An 18,733-nucleotide genomic window follows, 5' to 3' on the forward strand; every position below is an offset into this window, starting at 1 on the left:
AAGAGAATTGTGACTACATCTCCATGCATGCCCTGGGGCAAAACTAGGGCTGGATTGACCTAGATGAGGTGGTAGACTTAGTAGGACCACATCTCCATGCATGAAATGGGACATAACCAGGACTAGAACAACCGGATTGACCTGGCTGAGGTGGCAAACTTTCCTGCAGTCGTCTAGTAATCCTGCTCCTACATGAATGGGTTTTCTTTCTCTGTAAATAACTGCGATTCTGCTTCTCCTTTGCATATTAGGTGGCAGCATCAGGCTGGTGAATGGGAACAGCAGCTGCCAAGGTCGAGTGGAGGTCCTTTACCAAAGCCTCTGGGGGACGGTGTGTGATGATGATTGGGATCACACCAATGCCCAGGTGGTTTGCAGACAGGTGGGCTGCGGGGCAGCCATTGTGGCCACCACCCTGAGTTACTTTGGGTATGGCAACGGGCCCATCCTTCTGGACAACGTGGACTGTGATGGGACTGAGACGGACCTGGCAGACTGCTTCAACCTGGGCTGGGGCCAACATAACTGTGGACACCATGAGGATGCAGGTGTCATATGCCACGGTGAATGTTTGATAGGAATTAGCATTAAGATAGAGCCATGAGCTGATGGGATGGCTTAGTTTCCCCACTAATGGTACTCTCATAACTATAAAAGTGACCTCAGTTCCTTCCTTTGAGTATCAGAGCTTTGTTTTACAGTTTTCTCACCCTGATGGCATATTTGACACCACTCTTAGAACGCATTACAGATGTGCTTTCGTTTAAAATAAAATAGGAAATGTCAATGACATTCTCTATTTTGTTTCATTTTGTAAACGAAAGAAAACCTAACAAAATTCTGTTCATTTTTCTTTTGTTTCATTTGCAATAGCTGAACCCCTCCCCTGGTCACTTCATCACCACCAACCTTTAAAAAAAAAAAAAAGCCTATATGGGGCTTGTTCCCATCCCCCACCACATCTTACCCCATAGCCATGGGGGCCAAAGGGGGCAGGAGCGATTCCAGTTGCTCCTGATCCATTAGTGTTGCATTCCACAATGGTCATCTGGTGCCATTTTGGAGTATGGCACTGGTGGTGGGGGGGGGGGGGGGGGGAGGGGGGAGGAGGCAGGAGTGACTGGGGACTGCTTCTGTCCTATTTGGATCCCTTGGGGTCCAGGGAAGTGTGGGGTGATTTTTTTTCAAGTTTGGTGACATGGGTTTTGATTTTAGTATGTGCTGTCAATAGCATGTGCCGAAACGTTTTAGTGCACGATGTTGTAAAATAGCACACACCAAAAAAAAAAGAAAAAAAAGAAAAATGATACAAAACGGAAAACCTCACAAGCAAAAAGAAGAAACAACAAACACCCCTCTTCCCCCTCCACGACCCTATAATACAGACTTATCCTTTCAATCTTATTGGAAAGAACATGGAGAACCATCAGCCGGTAAGGTTGCTTCATGTCTTAAAATTCCACGCCCTCTTAGTTGTCGTAGAAATGGCGACTGGAGCAGCTCCGACTTGAGAGATCATATTACTGCACTTACAGACGTTCTCATTACATCAAAAGCAATTCAGAAGACCCCCAAGTTAGGGTTTAGACTACACTTATTATTGATACAAAAGTAAGCGCACTTTCTGTTTATTTATGAATGGGGGTGGCTAATGAATTTCATTCATTCACAATTTTCTATTGCCTATCAATAAGTTTGTAGCGTCAGTAGCTGGCACCTCTTCTTGGCAGTCGTTGCTTCTTGAGGATCCCGTAACAGAAGAACCCGGCTCGGTTCTCATGTCTCAGTCATTCTGGAGTCCACCTGGGGCAGATGTTTGACATGCCAAGGAATCTCTTTTAGGGGGGGGGCAATTTGGAGTAGCCCGTGTCATGGCAAAGTGTGTGGTTACTTTCAATGCATGCGCTTTATAGCCGATTCTCAAAGAGAAGCTGCCCGGAGACTTTGAAAATTATGCACGCTAAAGGCATCCACATACTTTGTGCCTACAGTTGGTGTGGATGGCCGGGGGGCACATACTTTTGAAAATCTCAAGCACACACAATCTTTTTCTCCTTCAGATTAAACTCCTCCCCCTAGGAACACCTTATTTTTAAACCCAGCTATAAATATGTCCCCCCTGTGGAGGCACCCATTTTCCTTCAGCTGCTCTAAGGAGGACGATATTTTCAGACAGGCTATTTCACCCAGGGACGTAGCTACGAAAATTGCCCTCCCTGTGATCTAGGGCACAATTCACCCAGATTCTGGGTTTTGAAATATCTATACTGGGAAATTATTTGCTGACATTGGAAAATAAACATAATCAAATTCTAGGTAAGAACAAAATGCAGTTCAGAAACCTTCCCATCTTGGATAAGTTGCATAAACCTCTTTTATGCATTTTTTTTTAAATCACTCAGAATAGAATAATACATTAACAGCTTTATTCCAGTATGCAGTCACTCTCCTGATGTCACCAACATCTGGAATCAGAAGAAAGAGACAAAATGAGCGTGCTCACGGTGTGAGGTCAGCTTCTTGCCCTAAGTTTGAGCTGAAAATGTTTGCCCAAACTTCGGTTACCATTCTGCTTCATGCAAATAAGTTCTAAAGCATTTATGCAAGTCACCTCCCTAGGAATACAAGGAAAAGTTTAGAGTAGCTAAGCTGCCACTGTAAAACCCTACAGATGTCTTACAGACCCCAATCAAAAGAAATAGCACCCTATTTAGAGGGAAGCAAAGCAACCAGAAAAGGAAAATCTTTATAGTATTTGACAACTTTGCCCAGGGCAAGGGAAACCATTTAGGTGTTTGTCAATGCCAAATCAGTAATTGTGGTAAAGGTAAATGATAACAGCACACACAAAAATGTTCTATTTAGGCTTTATTGAGAAATGAGCTGTATCTTATGAAAGCCCTAGCACCTTCATTGACTTAACGTGATGATGACTGGTGCTACCTTTACACACACTCCTATTTAACTTGCTAAAACTCACTGAGGGAAGCAGCCAGGTCAAAAGACTGGAAACCCAATGAAGCCAGACTGTTTGAACCATGTGTTACTTGATACTGAGAGGTATTCTGTGTTACAGCCTGAATGCCCTGGGTCAGCAAGGTCCAGATTGGCGACAAAGATTTCAGCACACTGGGGGTTTTCTCTTATTTTTATATTCCCCTTTCAAATCACCTCAGCCATCACAGAGATGGTTCTCAGCAAGGGCCAGAGATCACAGGGTGGACCCTAAGTCTGGCCTCTAGGTATCCCTGTGAATGATGGCTCCCTCCCACAGGGGCTGTGCATGCTGCCTCCACAGCATCCATAGCCCCAGCCACTCAGGAAGTAGAAGCCTGACCCAAGAATTGAACCCAGGTTTCCCCACAGGGTATTCTCAGCGCTGCCCTGGTCCAGCCCAACAAGTATTTTTCTTTTTAATTTTCAACTTTTTCCATCAAGCAGGCACAAAGATATGCAAATGCACACAATAGGATTGGATGATTCTGGCGAGCTCCTCTAACACCTTAAATTTGTATCCAACTGACAGCAATTCCTTCAAATGTATATCCAAGGTAGAGAGAAAAAGAGGAAGCAAGCCACTGGGAGGGGGAAAAATCACATCATTCATAAAATTATATTTAAAAAATGCATTATCACACAGAGGGGCCTTTAAAAATAAAACAAATTATGTCCCATTGAAGCAGCTGTGATGGTGTCTCTTTAAAAACAATTTATAAATGTTTAAAGAAGAACTGCCTTTGCAATCACATTATCAAAGTGGAGGCCATCAATAACTGCAACACATAATAGCAAAAATCCTTTGTTGTAAGTCTCAGGTATATTATGGAGACATTTTCTGATGCCTCAATCAACAGAAAAAAAGAACACTTAAGAGCAGTGTAATGTGAGGGGAGGTTACAAACAGCTTAACAATGGTCTCATTGTCTGTGCATTTTATTCTTGTTCTTTCCTGGGCCAGGACTGGAAGACTGGGGAAGCAATTCCAGAGGGGACACTTTTGGGACCACGACTGCGTCCACCACTCTGCCAAAGGATGGTATGTACTTCACAGAGGAGGTTGTCTGAACAGCAGTGGCACTCAGCTGTGGTCCTTTTGGATCCCAGACAGGTGTGGTTCTCAGTATATCCAGAGTAGAATACACCATGTGTGGGATAGGTTTGGTTTAAGAACTGGGTTAGTTAGCATATTTTGGTTACCGGTGCCCTGGAAACCAAACTCGAAGCTGAGAGCTACTACTGAAGAGGAAAGTAAGATTCTACTCCAAAGCCACTGGTGGGACCAATGGCTGTGCCTTTAAGGAAGCCATTTTCTGCTTTTGTGCTCTGAGTTGTATCTTTTTATAAGTCTGGAGTAATATTCTTTTCTTGATTGATCCTGTTGATGTCTTGAATGCTGAGCATTTCTCAGCTCCTATCCCATAATGCACCAACAACTTAGCCTGGCTGCAGATTAGAAAAAAAAAATCTAAGGAGGTAATTGGCAGCCATACTGAAAGAGGATATTCAACAATTATTTATTTTAAAACTTTCTATTAATTATGAGAAACATTGGCCTGAGAAAAATGTGTTAAACGATCACTAAATGACTCACTCAGATCTGAACAAAATTGAGTGAATAGGACTGCTGCCCCAGAGATGGCCTTAGTATATCTGAGGTCAGGCAGCAGAAGAAACTGGAATGCCATTACACTAGAGATACCATTTTTCCCTTTTCATGATAGAATCTCCCTCTTACTTACCCTACCTTCCCACCCCCCACATCTGCCTTTCTGCAGTCCCATGGAGCCACATCAGTCTCCAAAAAACTATTGAACAAGTCCTACAACGGACCTGCCAGAGTCTCTCTGAGCTACCTTATTATCTTAGGGTGTGTCCCATCCAGCCCCATGGCTTTGTCCACTTTCAGTTTTGCTAGCTTCACACAAATACTCTCTTCAGTACAGAGTGTCGTATCTACTCCACTCCCATATGTGTCCTTAGCAACTATCAGCAGTCCTTGTCTAACTCCTTCTTCAGTGAAAACCAAACAGAAGGATTTGTTTAGGATTTCTCCCTTTTCCTTATCTCTTTCCACATGTTGCTCCTTGCCTCCTTCTCAATCTTACAATACCACCTCTAGTATAATTTTTTACTGCAGCATCACTAGCCTTGGTGGCTGTAAGGGTTATTGAAAAAACTGGTAATGGTAATGGGAGGTGCTGACTTGGGTATTGGTTTTGTGGAAAGCAGGATTGTAGATGGCAGAGCCTGGGTGGCCCTACTGGCAGAGGAGATGGAGGCCATCGCTTTGGCGAATTGTGGTCATGTTCAGGAAGGATATGGAGGACGGTAGTGGAAAGAGGGTTGAGCGGATGGTGTTGGGTTGCAAGAGTGGATTTTGTGTGTGCACCCAGCTAAAATGGATGAAGCACCTACTTAAACTGGATGAATCGCTCCTGGGCATGCTGGATGGACCATTTGGTCTTTACCTGCCGTCATTTGCTGTGTTACTCTGTTACCTGATGCTTATGCACTCCAGTACATAAGTAAGCTTTACTCTCTGGCTAAACGTATGTAAGATTGCACATTTACACTATAATTGATATCTCAAACAGAACATTCATTTATTTGTATTTCACATTCTGGAACTTCATTGTTCACCTTCTAGGTGCTTTATGACATTCTTTCCTTTTACATAGCTTGGGAAATATTTTCCCCTCACCCCCAAATCTGATTGCCGCTCCCCACTAGGAGGCAATACTATACAGTGGTCCAGAGGTGGGAGTGGGATGTCAGTCAGATCAGCAAGTTGATTGAATGGCCATTCCCTGGAGCTTTCTAATTATTTAATTAATTAAAAACACGCATTTTCTGGAGCAGGGTCATTAATTGGCTCTAGTTTTTTTTTTCAAGACAGGGCGATCCATTCTGATTTTACTACATGACAGGCATAGACTTTTCTTAAGGAAGTCAGAAATAGAGACCTATGCATGCCAATGGCATAAAAACCAGGGCTCGGCCTGTCCTGTCAGAATGGAGTGAGCTGGCACGCCTGGTCCGGGAACTGAGCGTCTGCTGCGTGTGACCTTCTCTCTCTGTACCCCACAGGATCGCTTCGCCTGGTGAATGGCAACCACAGGTGTGAAGGCCGGGTGGAGCTCTTTTTCCTGCTGCAGTGGGGGACGGTGTGCGATGATGCCTGGGACCTCAGGGATGCCAGGGTCGTCTGCAGGCAGGTGGGCTGTGGTGCTGCCTTGGAGGCCTTGAGCGAGGCGCGCTACGGCCCGGGCACCGGCTGCATCTTCCTTGACAACTTGAAATGCCGCGGGAATGAGAGCTCCCTGCTGCAGTGCTCTCACATCCGCTGGGGCGCCCATAACTGTGACCACTCGGAGGATGCTGGGGTCCTGTGCAGATTCTCATGATCAGATCTACGCCCACGGCCCGCAGACGTGAACATATGTAAATCTATAAATGCTGTAAATAAAGTTTAATTTCTGTGGTTTTCCCCTAATGTGCCCTTTAACAAGCCACTCTAATAACATTGTTTTCAGCTCTCACGGGGCGGGGTGTAGGATTTACCACTCAGGTTAAGTTTTTCTTCCTCATGTCTGATCATTGTCACTTCAGGAAAAGCTTGGTCATGGTCAGGATGAATCCACTCTATGAGCTGAGACTGAAAGCTAGCTAGGCTGATAGAAGACCATCAAGCCTACCACCATCCTGCCAGGTTCCCCCTGCTTCTTTGGACTTCCAACTCAATCGGAACCAGCTTCTGCTGGGGCTGCAGTGCCAGGAGCCTTTATTTTTAACTTGTTGGGCTTTTCCCCCCATGTTTATTCCTCTCACCACTTCTCAGCATCTCCAGCCCTGGCTGACCCAAGGTGCAGCCAGGCTCAGGAACTAAATCCAGCTTTTTGGCATGTGCACTGCCACTGAGCAATGGGACAGCCTGCCCAACCTTCCTATTGTCCACACTCTCTATATGGTAATCCAGCACAGCCGTGAAAAAATCTCTTTCTGTTCTCTGAGCATGGCAATCCCTGAATCAACACTCTTCCCCTCCACGCCCTTCACAGTGCTCTCTGTCCTCCTCTAAAAGCTTGTCCAGTTGCTGAGTTCAAGTCTTCCATTCAATGAGGCCTTCAGGCAGGGAGGAGATGCGCTTGATCACAGAAAGGGAGTGAATAAGGAAAGGTGTTGCTTGAGTTCCAGGCCTGACCCACCCAGTTCTGGTTGGAAGATATCTGAAGCTAGACTTTACTTTTGCAGGAAAAATTGCAAAATGCATGCAGTCTGGAAATTGTGTGCCTTTTGTCGAGGGTTTACGTTCACAAATTCTGGAAGGGAGTCTGTTGTGAAAGCAAAAACCGATGCAAAAAGAGCTGTTGGACTTTTTGCAAACCGGGCTAAACTGGAAGTTAAATCCTTGGGCAAATGCTGCACTGTTTCATTGCAGACTGAGCTGCAGGTTTTTTTTTTGCACCTTTTCACTTTCATTTTGCTAAAAACTTACATCTCCCCCTTAAGGCTATAGTCCTGGCCATTTCTGTTGGCAAAATGTTTCATAATTTTACTTGTGCTTGAGTAAAGAACCCTTTCCCTCCTTTCCTTAGTCTGAGGGGATTTGTGCTGGTTTTCTTTCTTATGCCAAGGTAAAAACAAGTTGGGCAACTGCATGCAGACAGGGCTGGTGCTTCCATTCGACAAACTAGGCGGTTGCCTAGAGTGGCAAAGTTTTGGGGGCAGCAAAGTGCTGGCAGCACAAGGCCCAGAGGTGTGCTGTGCCAGAGCTAATACCGTCACAGAAGGGAGCCACTGCCGCCGATAGGAGGGAGCATTGTGGCTCGAAATGAGTTGCGGGAGGGTAGCACATGACCGAAAGTTCGCCTAGGGTGACCAATGCTCTTGCACTGGCTCTGCAGGCAGGTCACATAGCACAAATTAGGCATATCCACGTGCGCTGTGCCTGATCCATACGTACAGAAAGGTGGAGTCATGGTGATGCTAATAGGAGCGTTGGCTTGGTTATGAAATGCACCTAAAAAAAAAAAGTCTGTAGAGTTCATTAATATTTTTGTACAGTGCATTTAAAACCTTTAATAGTCATCCTTAATCCTTCACTCTGTATAAACCTCTTCCCTCCACCCGTCTCCCTTGATTAGATTAATGACTCTTTATTGTCCATTTTTTTAAACATTTTGGATAACATTTTTGGGGACAGTTGTCGGAAACTGAACTCCGTCCTCCAAAGGTAGCCTAACAAGGGTCTTATATCTTTAACTGTTGCTTTTTCTCCCCCCACCCGCTTAATACCAACATATGCCCAGCTCATTCCCTATTTATTATCAGTTAATACACTCGGGTCCTTTTCTTGGAACTGCACCTGCCTATTCTTGGATCCCACATGCTTTCCCCTGCACCTGTCCATAATAAATCTTATCTTCCTCATCTCTTTTCATGTGTCCAGGGTATCGGACTAAACATATATATCCTAGCGGGGGATATGAGAGAGACACTCAGATACCTCAAAGGTATAAATAATGTACAAGAGGAAAACCTTTTTTCAGACGAGACCTTTCAGAACAGAAGCAATATTAGAAAATATTTCTTCACGGAGAGGGTGGTGGATACATGCCAGGGCCCAGGGAGAGATTTATGAAGGCTAAAACAGCAACCGAATTCAAGGCAGTACGTGACAAGAAAAAGGATTCCTAGTTGCAAAGTAGCAAGTGGCAAACCAGAGATCCACCGAGAATTAGGGCGTTGCGCCTGGAGCACGAGTACAAAAGGTGCCCGCCCACTACGAGCCCGCAGGTGTGGGCGTGGATTTCTTGTAGAGGCACCTTGGCGTTGTGTTTGCCTGCCTGATGATCATGAAAACTCGCCACTTGCAAGTACCACAGCACACTCTCGCATCACACCAAAGCACAATATCCTGCCCTCCCATAGTTTTGCCTGTGATACGAGATCACAGATGGTTCGGACACAATCTCCCCGTAAGGCTTACTTGTGCCTAAACCTGGGCAGACTTAGATGAGAATTACGGTTTTTATGTGCCATCATATTCTAGGTTTCTCTGCGTCTGCGTCCCAGTGAAGTCCTGCTGTTTATTTACAATATAACTCAGTTTGTATGTCAACTGCAAAAGAAAAACTGCCTCTTATTCCTTCTTCCAGATTTATTGATAAAGTATCAAATAACCATGGCCCGGCCAGCTGGCAACTCGGGGACAGCGCCGTGCTATGAGGAAGATCCCTCGCTTCCATTCCAGAATCAGATTTTCCACTCACTGGGGTCATTCTGGGTCTGGAGATGCCAGGTGGGCAGCATTCACTGCCACCAGGGCGAGGGAGTTATGGGTCATCACATGGATTCGGAGTCCATGATTGCAGGGTTCCAGAAGGAGCTCTGATGCATGGCCCCCGGCCCAGAGCCATCACTGTATTAACTGAACTAGGCGTGTTGGTAGCGGGGTTTATAAAACAGGGGGGAAATCCCCAGTTAAGTAGTGAATGAAGGCTCTTGGTGCTGGATCCCAGCCTTGTTTGTGGCTGGGCTGGAAGCTCAGTGGACAGGAAGAAACTGCCGGGTCCAAAAGAAATCAAACTGTGGGCCCCACATTAACTCCTGTGGGAAAAGAAAACTGGGAAACCTGCAGAATTTGTGGATATATATATATATATATATTTATTTATTTATTTTTTTTTTTTTTGCAGTTTTGCAGTTTTTCTGCTTGTAAGTTTCCATACAATTGACAACTTTGAAAAACTCCTACTTCTTTGTAATAACTTCTCCGATAAACTTTGTATCCCAGCTTGCAGTAGACAGTTATGCATAAAGGTAATTTTTGGCTATGATCTTGGGCTTTAAGTCCATAATCATGCCAGAATCACAGTTCCCCACAAGTTCTCTAGCTTATGGATCCTTCTCATCCCTCTCCTGGAAATCAGTGCAGTCCTATTTACAGTGGTACTTATTATCTAAATAAAAAGGGTACAGGGTCAGGCCCAGTGGCAGCCTCCATCTTTCACTGTTTCCCAATGGGGACAAGAAGGCAAGTTCTAAATGGTCACCTGGCATGGCAGGAAAGCACCGCTGTTTTGTAGGCCAGTGCCTAGGGCAATAAGGTTCTGAAGGTCACAAAATACTGTGGCATATCTGGGCCACAGGACCCTGTCACCTGTCCCCTTAGATGGTTCAGTTACTCCTCCCATTGAGGAGGGCAGAAGTTTGCAGCCCCTGCAGTCCACATGAGGCCAAGGAGATTCTCCATGGTATCAGCCTGCCTGCCACCTCTATGGCTGCCGCTGGGTGACGGAAGCTGCCACACAATCCTGAGCCATGCCCAACCTTCCTAGAAAGGAATCGGGCAGGGGAAGCAAAGCCTTAAGTCTGTCACTGACCAGAGCCTTAAACTAACAGAGGTAAGAACCCTTAAGAATATCTCAAACCTTTGTCCCCATCCCCCCTTTGCTGATGGGCTCACTTCCTCACCTTGGTCATTTTCTAAGTTATTCAAGTCCCTCAATGTTATTATTTCTTCCAGCGTGGCTGCCTCCCCGCCACCTAGCCAAGTCATTTTTGTGTATTCTCTTCCATGATGTTGTATGGTTTATCCCTAAGGCTTTTCTCGCATTCCATGTGAATGGGATCAGACTTTGATGAAGCAGGCCCATACCGTGTGCCTTTTATAGCCCTCACTATTTGTGTCTTTTACCTGTCAGCTCCCAACTCCTCTGCTGAAACGGTGACATTGCATATTTTATTCTTTGCACTGTGGAAACACAGCAGATCTGCCCATCAGTTTAAAACCAGGAAGTGGATGTGACAGCAGTGACAACACTTAAAAAGGCTCCTTCCATGAAAACTGAATTGTATAATAAAGTGATATGTAAAATCTTGAAATATGGATAAATCTACCTGTACAGTTATTGCCTTTCACTATGCACTATGAGTAGATGGCACAGCGCAACCCCTTCAAATATTTTCAAAGATCAGTCTGGGAGAAAACTCGATTCTTGGCCACTTGTAATACTTTCAACCGGCCTAATACAAGAGTGACCACATAGTCACTTCTTTAGATGTGATCTCAAACACTTTCTCACCCATGGTGCTGTGCTACTTCACATACCTACATTGTACTTCCTCACCAGTGGCACTTTGCCATCTTACCTGCCTGCAGCAACCCTCTTCACCCATGACAAAGTGCCACCTCACCTCACCTACCTCCTCACTTATGGTGCATGCCAACTTACCTATCTGCAGCCTGCTTCCTTACCCATGGCACCATGCTACCTTATCTGCCCATACTGTACTTCCTCACCTGTGGTACTGTGCTTCCTCACTTGCATGACGTGTTGTTCCCTCTCTTATGGTGCCATGCAACCTTACTTATCTACAGCATACTTTCTCTGTCATAGTGTCCTGTCATTTTACCTGCCTTTAGAGTGCTTCCTCACTTGTGGCAAGTACCCCAAAACTAAATCTATCCCATGTTACTGATGCTAGTAATAGCAGTGGCTATTTTCTAAGACAACTTAATTAATAGCAGGTACTGGACTTCTCCTCCAAGAACTTATCCAAACCTTTTTTGAACCCAGCTACACTAACTGCACTAACCACATCCCTTGGCAACAAATTCCAGAGTTTAATTGTGCGTTGAGTGAAAAAGAACTTTCTCCAATTAGTTTAAAATGTGCCACATGCTAACTTCATGGAGTGCCCCCTAGTCCTTCTATTATCCAAAAGAGTAAATAACCAATTCACATCTACCCGTTCTAGATGTCTCATGATTTTAAACACCTCTATCATATCCACCCTCAGCCGTCTCTTCTCCAAGCTGAACAGCCCTAACCTCTTTAGTCTTTCCTCATAGGGGAGCTGTTCCATGCCCTTTATCATTTTGGTTGCCCTTCTCTGTACCTTCTCCATCGCAACTATATCATTTTTGAGATGCAGTGACCAGAATTGTACACATTATTCAAGGTGCCTGCGTTCATCCTTATCTGTGGCACCATACCACCTTAACTACCTGCAGAGTCTCTCTTCACCCATAGCACCATGCCATCTCATCTGCTTGCAGCATGCTTTCTCACCTGTGGCACCATGCCACCTCACTTGCCTGCAGGATGCTTTCTCATTCATGGCACCATGCCACTTCACCTGCCTATATGAGATGAGGATGAAAGACTGGCATGGATGGGAGAGAGAACTTGGAGTGATAGTGTCCCATGATCTGAAGATAGTGAAGCAGTGTGATAAGATGGTGATTAAGTCCAAAGAGATGCCAGGTTGCATAGAGAGAAGCTTACTTAGCAGGATAAAGGAAGCGACAATGTCCCTGTGCATAACTCTCACCTGTGTTCTGTTCTGGAGCCTGTATCTCAATAGGGATAGGGAAAGGATACAGAAGTTAGATAAAGGCAACCAAAATGGTGCATGGTCTGCACCAAACACCATGTGAGATGAAACTTGATGACCTTAATATGGAGAGGAGAGATGGGAGGATATGATACAGACTTTTAATCTGAAAGGTATTAAAATGCACAAGAAATAAACCTTTACCAATGGCAAGAAAGCTGTAGGGGTCATGATATGAAACTCCAGGGGGTTAGACACAGGAACAACTTAAGGAAATATATATATTTTTTTCACAGAAAGGGTGGTGAATGCCTGGAATAGCCTTCCAGAGGAGGTGGTGAAGACAAAAATGGTAATGGAATTCAAAAGGGTGTAGGATAAACAGAGAGGATCCCTAGTGGCAAGAGGATGGAAATGAAGCACTGAAGTAACCTGTGGTCATTTTTCTGAATGGGGTAACTTGCACAGAGTGCTGCTTCCTCCCTGAACTAGAAGGTTAGGAGGTAAGCTGCCTGGAGAGGCAGTTACAACCCTGAATGCCTTACTGGGCAGGCTGGATGCACTATTTAGATCTTTACCTGTCATGACATTTACTATATAGTGTGCTTTCTCACTCGTGGCACCATGCCAGCTCACCTGCCTGCAGTGTCCCTCCATGCCTGCAGGCAGATGAGCTGGCATGGAGGGACACTGCACCATGCCACCCACTCCCGTTGCACAGAGATGCATCACTTACTTAATGCTCCCTCCTAGGCATATACAGTATATCAAGCCCGAAAACCAGGAAAAGCAAATAGAGAATCCATGCCATTGCAGAAAGGACAAAAATCCTCACTGCGCTGTGCCCCTCAGGGTCCTGCTGCATAATTCACAGGTCGAGAACCAGCCTTAGGGTCTACATTCATCCTTATGGTGACAATGGCATTGAATGGGCATTGCATCTGTACCCACTTTCCCCACATACCCAAGCAGTCTGAACATCAATTCCAAACTCTCCAGCCATAATTATATTCTGCAGATTAAACTGTGCTCCTACCTTAAAATTATTTTGTCAAAAGATGGCCCTTCTGCTCCAGTGCTCAGAGCGGCCCTAGTGCTTTATATGGTGCAACTCAAAATACTTGGATCAGCACAATTCCTCAAAATATCAGCATGTAGGTTTCTTGGCTCTACTGCTTCCTCCCAGGTCCTATTCCTAGGTTTCCTTCTCTTTTTTTTATCTTAAAATATTTTATTTCTTGTTTTCATATTGCCCCCACTAGTTTCTGTATTAGAACTTTGCACTTGTATGGGGTTCTGCTAAAGGTCAGCACAGCATTTTACCAAATTTAATTTAATTCACAGTGGTGGGACCTCTGAAGTAGGAGAAGCTTTCCAAAACTTTACTATCTCCTCGGGAATCAAAGGCAAATCTGAACCAAAAAAAAGGTGGGGGGGGGGGGGGGATTTTCTTCATTGCACACCGAATCATCCTAAAACCACAGTCAGATCAGGCTTTGAGATCCTGGCTCAATTATGCAGAGGCAGCAGTAGGTGAGGAAGAGGGGTTTCTCTGCCTGCGGTGGGTTCTTTCCGAAATCGGCCACGCATGGGAGGAGGCCTGATCTGCTGCTGCAGTCGCTCACCCAGACAAAGCCCATTAGGATCTGCAGCATTCAGACCAGTGTCCGGGCGCCATGCCAAGCCTCTCAGCACCTGAAGTGCTGTGCTGTGCTGCTAAACGTCTGCCCCGTCATTCAAGGAGCTGCACTAATCGCAAGGTGCAGCTGGACAGGGGGGGTGGTGACGCTGGCTCCTCCCTGATTGTTCTGCTTTCCTCTTCTCCTGAGGCTGCTGCGGCGAGACATGAGCTAAGGAACAGATAGATCCCTCCCGCCGTGACTCAGCAGATGCGGCTGACCTCATCACTCCCGGACTTTCAGACCCTGCCTGGCTCACGCAGAGTAGATAGAGGGAGGCTCCCAGCGGCAGAAAGCAAGGGGGGGGGGGGGTCATCTTTCTGTGCGCACAATGCAGACAATCTCAAGAGACCCCCCCCCTCCCCCTAGCTGCAGGAGGCTAGGAGTCACACACTCTGCTGACATTTTTTTGTTACAGCCCTAATTACTTTAAACAGATAAGGAATCTGGATTTCGTGTACTTTGCTCATTTCTCATAGTCTCATTCATCTGGTAATCAGCCAGGGGACCGATTTAAGCACAGTGACTGCTCGTTTGCTTCTGGCTTTGCCCTTGCCTTTTTCAGAGCGTGGACTTCTGTCCGCCTCCCTCACCGTTAAGGTCACATATGACATCTGAATGCCCTCCTGGCGCCGTGGAACAGCCCTTCCTCACTCTTCGTGCATTTCACACCCTTTTGCAGGACTCCTGCCTGCCAGTCAGACTGCAGGGCAAGCAGAGAGGATAGCAGTAGGATCCACTTGGCTGCAGCTGGTAACAGGCTGTGATGTTTTGTGAAGTCAGTTCCCGGAAGGATGGAGCTGCTGAGTGGAAACACATTCAAATCCCTCTAGGTGTGGTGGAAAGGATATAGGAGACACCAGGCCAAGGTCACTGGGAGAAGCTCATCTGGAGAGAGGTGCTTATTGTATTCAAGAAATGCACACAGACTCCAGAGTTGGAAGGGGGCAGGCAAGGAGGGAGAGGTGCTTATTGTATTCAAGAAATGCACACAGACTCCAGAGTTGGAAGGGGGCAGGCAAGGAGGGAGAGGTGCTAAGATGGCTCAAGGTCTTCAAAGACGGTTGGCCAATCCTGCTGTTAAACTTCCAGTGCTACTGCATCTATGAATTTCCTTTTCTTCTTTTAAATAAAATCAGAACTATGCACTGCTACAAACCTAGGCGTAGTCTTTTTCTGATGGCCTGGAACCTTCTAGAAATCCTAAATGGAAGGGTTCAGAGGTGCCTCCTTCACCTTTCCTTTATGATCCACCATGAATCTAAACTAGGAAAGATCGAGACATCCTTCATGTAGGTAAATGTTATACTATACATAGACAAACCAGACTGGGACAATCACTGAACAAAATGTACGCCTGGCAAGTGTTGCTTTTGGCACCCCCTTTTGAGCTTGCAAACTCACCGAATGTTGATGTGGCACCTCTCCCCCCAACTTGGCACCCAGGGTGGTTGCCCTTCTTGTCTACCCCTTGCAACGACCCTGAACTAGACTCCTGCCCTGCTGCAGTTGCAATCCATTGGCAGCCTACTGCTCTGGTACTGTATTAATTATGTGAAAAGGCCCGCGGTGGGGATGGGGGGAGATAGAAACAGGGCGTGCAAGGCTATAAGAAGAAGTTAATCTTGGCTTCCTGGACCTCCTGTTTTCCCTTTTCAGCTCTGCTCTGAACAACAGAGGTCCTTACCCAAGCCTTCAGGTCAAGTCCTCTGCTACATTCTTAAGGCGACATCATAAAGGAGAGGTTGAGACATGTTTTAACCCCACTGCATCCTGCACTTGCAATCCTAGTTTTCTTAAAGGCATTGGAACCACAAGGCATTGAGGGTAAAAGCAGGACTAACTCAGCATGTTTGCTAATGCACTGAGCTAACTGGGCACCTTGGGAGTCATTTTCACTAGTCCACCTAGGTGCAAATTTCATGGGGACTTTCACACCCAAGTACCTTGTAGCTAATTTTCAGAAGGAAATTAGCTGGGTACAAAATCTGTAGCGCGAACACTGTATTAGTCCTGTGTAGCAAAAAAGACAAGAGGCGGGTGGCACCTTATAGTCTATTTTTCTCTGAGTACAAAATGAAGTACTCAGAGCCATTGCCCTTCATCCCCCCACCCCCTTCCTGGCTGAAAGTTTCATAACTAAACTCGGCAATCATGATCACTCTTGCCCCAAAAATAATCCTGCAAAAAAAAAAAAAAAAAAAAAGGACATGAGCGTAACTGAGATCCAGCTGCTCTGTCTTATAATGTGCACCAAACAGACAGATAACCACACTGGGATAGCCAAAGAGATCTGCCAATCTGGCTGTCCGTCACCACACCACGCACACAGCAACATGTTCCATTGCAGCCTATCACAGGTCTGCGAGGAACGGCAGTGTCAGCTCAGCTAGAGTGGGGCTGAGGGAACTGTAATGCATTTCTAGGCCCCCCTCCTCCCCGCCTCATCTGGCCATGGCGGTGCACTATAACCACTCCAGCACCCAGTTCACAATCCTGAAAACCCTCTAGAACTTTCCAGCCAGCCAGCGAGTCAGCTAGGTGGACCAATGGGGCTGCACTGGAGCAGAGGGCAATAAGAGTCCACTACGCCTACCCTGTGAGCAGCTCCAGCCAAAATGTTTGCCTCTTTTGCTAGGACCTTGTGTGTTGTCCTGCATAGCGGAAATCAGTGAAAACCCTCCTCGGCTATTTAGTTTTTATATTTTATATCTTTTTCATTTATTTATACATACATACAGATTCCTTTACTGTAGTAGGTATACAGTTATAAAGCATTAAGATACCATTGCCATACTTAAACCTGATTTCACCTGAGGTATGCATGCAATGCTCCCACAATATTGGAATAATATGTCCCACTAGCATCTACTTCTAAATAAAATTGTTTTTTTTGTAATACATGCTGTATATACTTATGTTCACTGTTAATTCTTCCTCTCTTTTTTATTATTTTGTAATAATTGCATTTTGAGTATTTCATTTTACATGATCAGAGAAAAATATCCTTGTGGAAATGCAGGTGGTATATTCATAAAATTCTTGGATTACCAAGGAGAATAGTTGACCAGGGATTCACCAGTCTATTTTTTCTTTTTTTTTTTTCGTGGACACGCAATCACTGCATTGTTATACATACTACATAGGTGTGAAGCAGTTCAAAAGACATTTTTGTCAGATGAATGTCTTATATTCTCAAATTTTTTATTGACTGATGTTTTCCTGTATGTATTTGTAATGTTCAGAGGTTGAAACCCCCGATTCAGGCATATCTTACCGAAACACGGCCAAGTCAGGCTTTTAGAACTACTTAGTCTTTTTAAGAACAGAGCAATGGCCCATGGTGATTCTTACACATATAACCAGTCATGTGCTGCCTTTGTCTTATCAAGGGGCTCCCACCCGCTCCATTCCACTTGGTGAGGCGCCAGTTTTCACACAATTGTGGAACCCTCCACCACATCTCCCCATACAACAAAAAAATAAATTATACATAGAATATACAAAAGAGGAACAGTGAAAATCACAATCCAATCATGAGATTCTTGGCAGACTTTGGAACCTTTTACTGAATCAGTGTAAGAATTATCCAAAACTATGGTACATAAGCTTTTGCGACCACATCGAGAGACCCTTCTTCAGACATTATTCACATCTAAAGACAGGATTAACATGGCTTTACTAGCTCATGCAAAAAAACAACAAGGGGACAACCTTATGGGGACAATCTTGTTGTTTTTTTGCCTTGGCTATGTGGGACCGTCTTCCGATTTGTTTTATTGGACCTTTACTAGCTCATGTACACTTCTTATATTGATCCAATAAAAGCAATCACTGCCTGCACAGAACCCACTTTGTTCCAGAAGTCATAAAGCTACTGGAGCACTGCTACATATTCCAATCACTAAATTGAAAATAAAATGCTTTTTCCTACTTTTGTTGTATGGGTAGATTTATTTTTTTTCTAAAGCATTTGTTCCAGTCTCCTTTTGTTTGCTTTTCTCATCTATATTCTCCTACTTACTTTTCCAGGGTTTTCTTTTCATTTTACTTATCTTCTCTTTCTTCTTCATCACTTCCTTCCCTACATCTCTCTCATATTTATATTTTAATTTCATCTCATTTTTCTTCATTTCTTTCTTCTCTACCTCTAGATCTCTCCTTTACATCACCACCTCTTTATCCACCAATACCAGGATCTCACTCCTTCTTTCTTTCACCAGCTCTCCCCTCCATCATCATCTCTCAGACTTCCATCTCCCCCACACTGGGTTGCTCCCCCCACCCAATCCGCTGCTATTTAGTTTCCTTCTTCCACAACAATCACCCCCTCTCAATTCTCTCATCATCTCCTCTTATTCTCAACCATTTCATTTCACTCAGCTCCTTTCACATTATTTCATCCCTGCCAATCTACTTCATCACCCATCATCCCCACTCAACCCCTAATCATCCCCTCTCTGATTCTCTCTCCCTCTCAGTCATCCCCTTGCATACTCTCCATTTTCCTCAATCCCTTCTCTGGCTCGCTCTCTCCTGCACCATCTCCCATCATCGCTTCTGGCTCCCCTACACCCACCACATCACCCCTCTCAGTGCCTCTCTCCATCCCTCCACTCCATCAATCCTCTGGCTCCCTGTCACTCTCTCTTCCCCTTGCACCACCTCTGGTTCTCTCTCCTCCTCCTCCCATCACCTTCACCACCTCCTCC

General features: G+C 45.2%; 1 protein-coding gene across 1 annotated transcript in view; it reads left to right on the forward strand.

Moving 5' to 3' along the window:
• SSC4D (scavenger receptor cysteine rich family member with 4 domains) overlaps window positions 1–6,481 on the forward strand; it is a 30,419-nt gene extending 23,938 nt beyond the window's left edge. The window contains exons 7-9 of the mRNA XM_029613536.1: window positions 252–563; window positions 3,959–4,036; window positions 6,088–6,481. Coding sequence (XP_029469396.1) covers window positions 252–563; window positions 3,959–4,036; window positions 6,088–6,404 — 707 coding nt within the window. The 3' untranslated portion in view covers window positions 6,405–6,481. The remainder of the gene's footprint in view (window positions 1–251; window positions 564–3,958; window positions 4,037–6,087) is intronic.
• Window positions 6,482–18,733: the final 12,252 nt, after the last annotated feature.

Source organism: Rhinatrema bivittatum, chromosome 8, assembly GCF_901001135.1.
Source record: "Rhinatrema bivittatum chromosome 8, aRhiBiv1.1, whole genome shotgun sequence".
Classification (NCBI taxonomy): Eukaryota; Metazoa; Chordata; class Amphibia; order Gymnophiona; family Rhinatrematidae; genus Rhinatrema; species Rhinatrema bivittatum.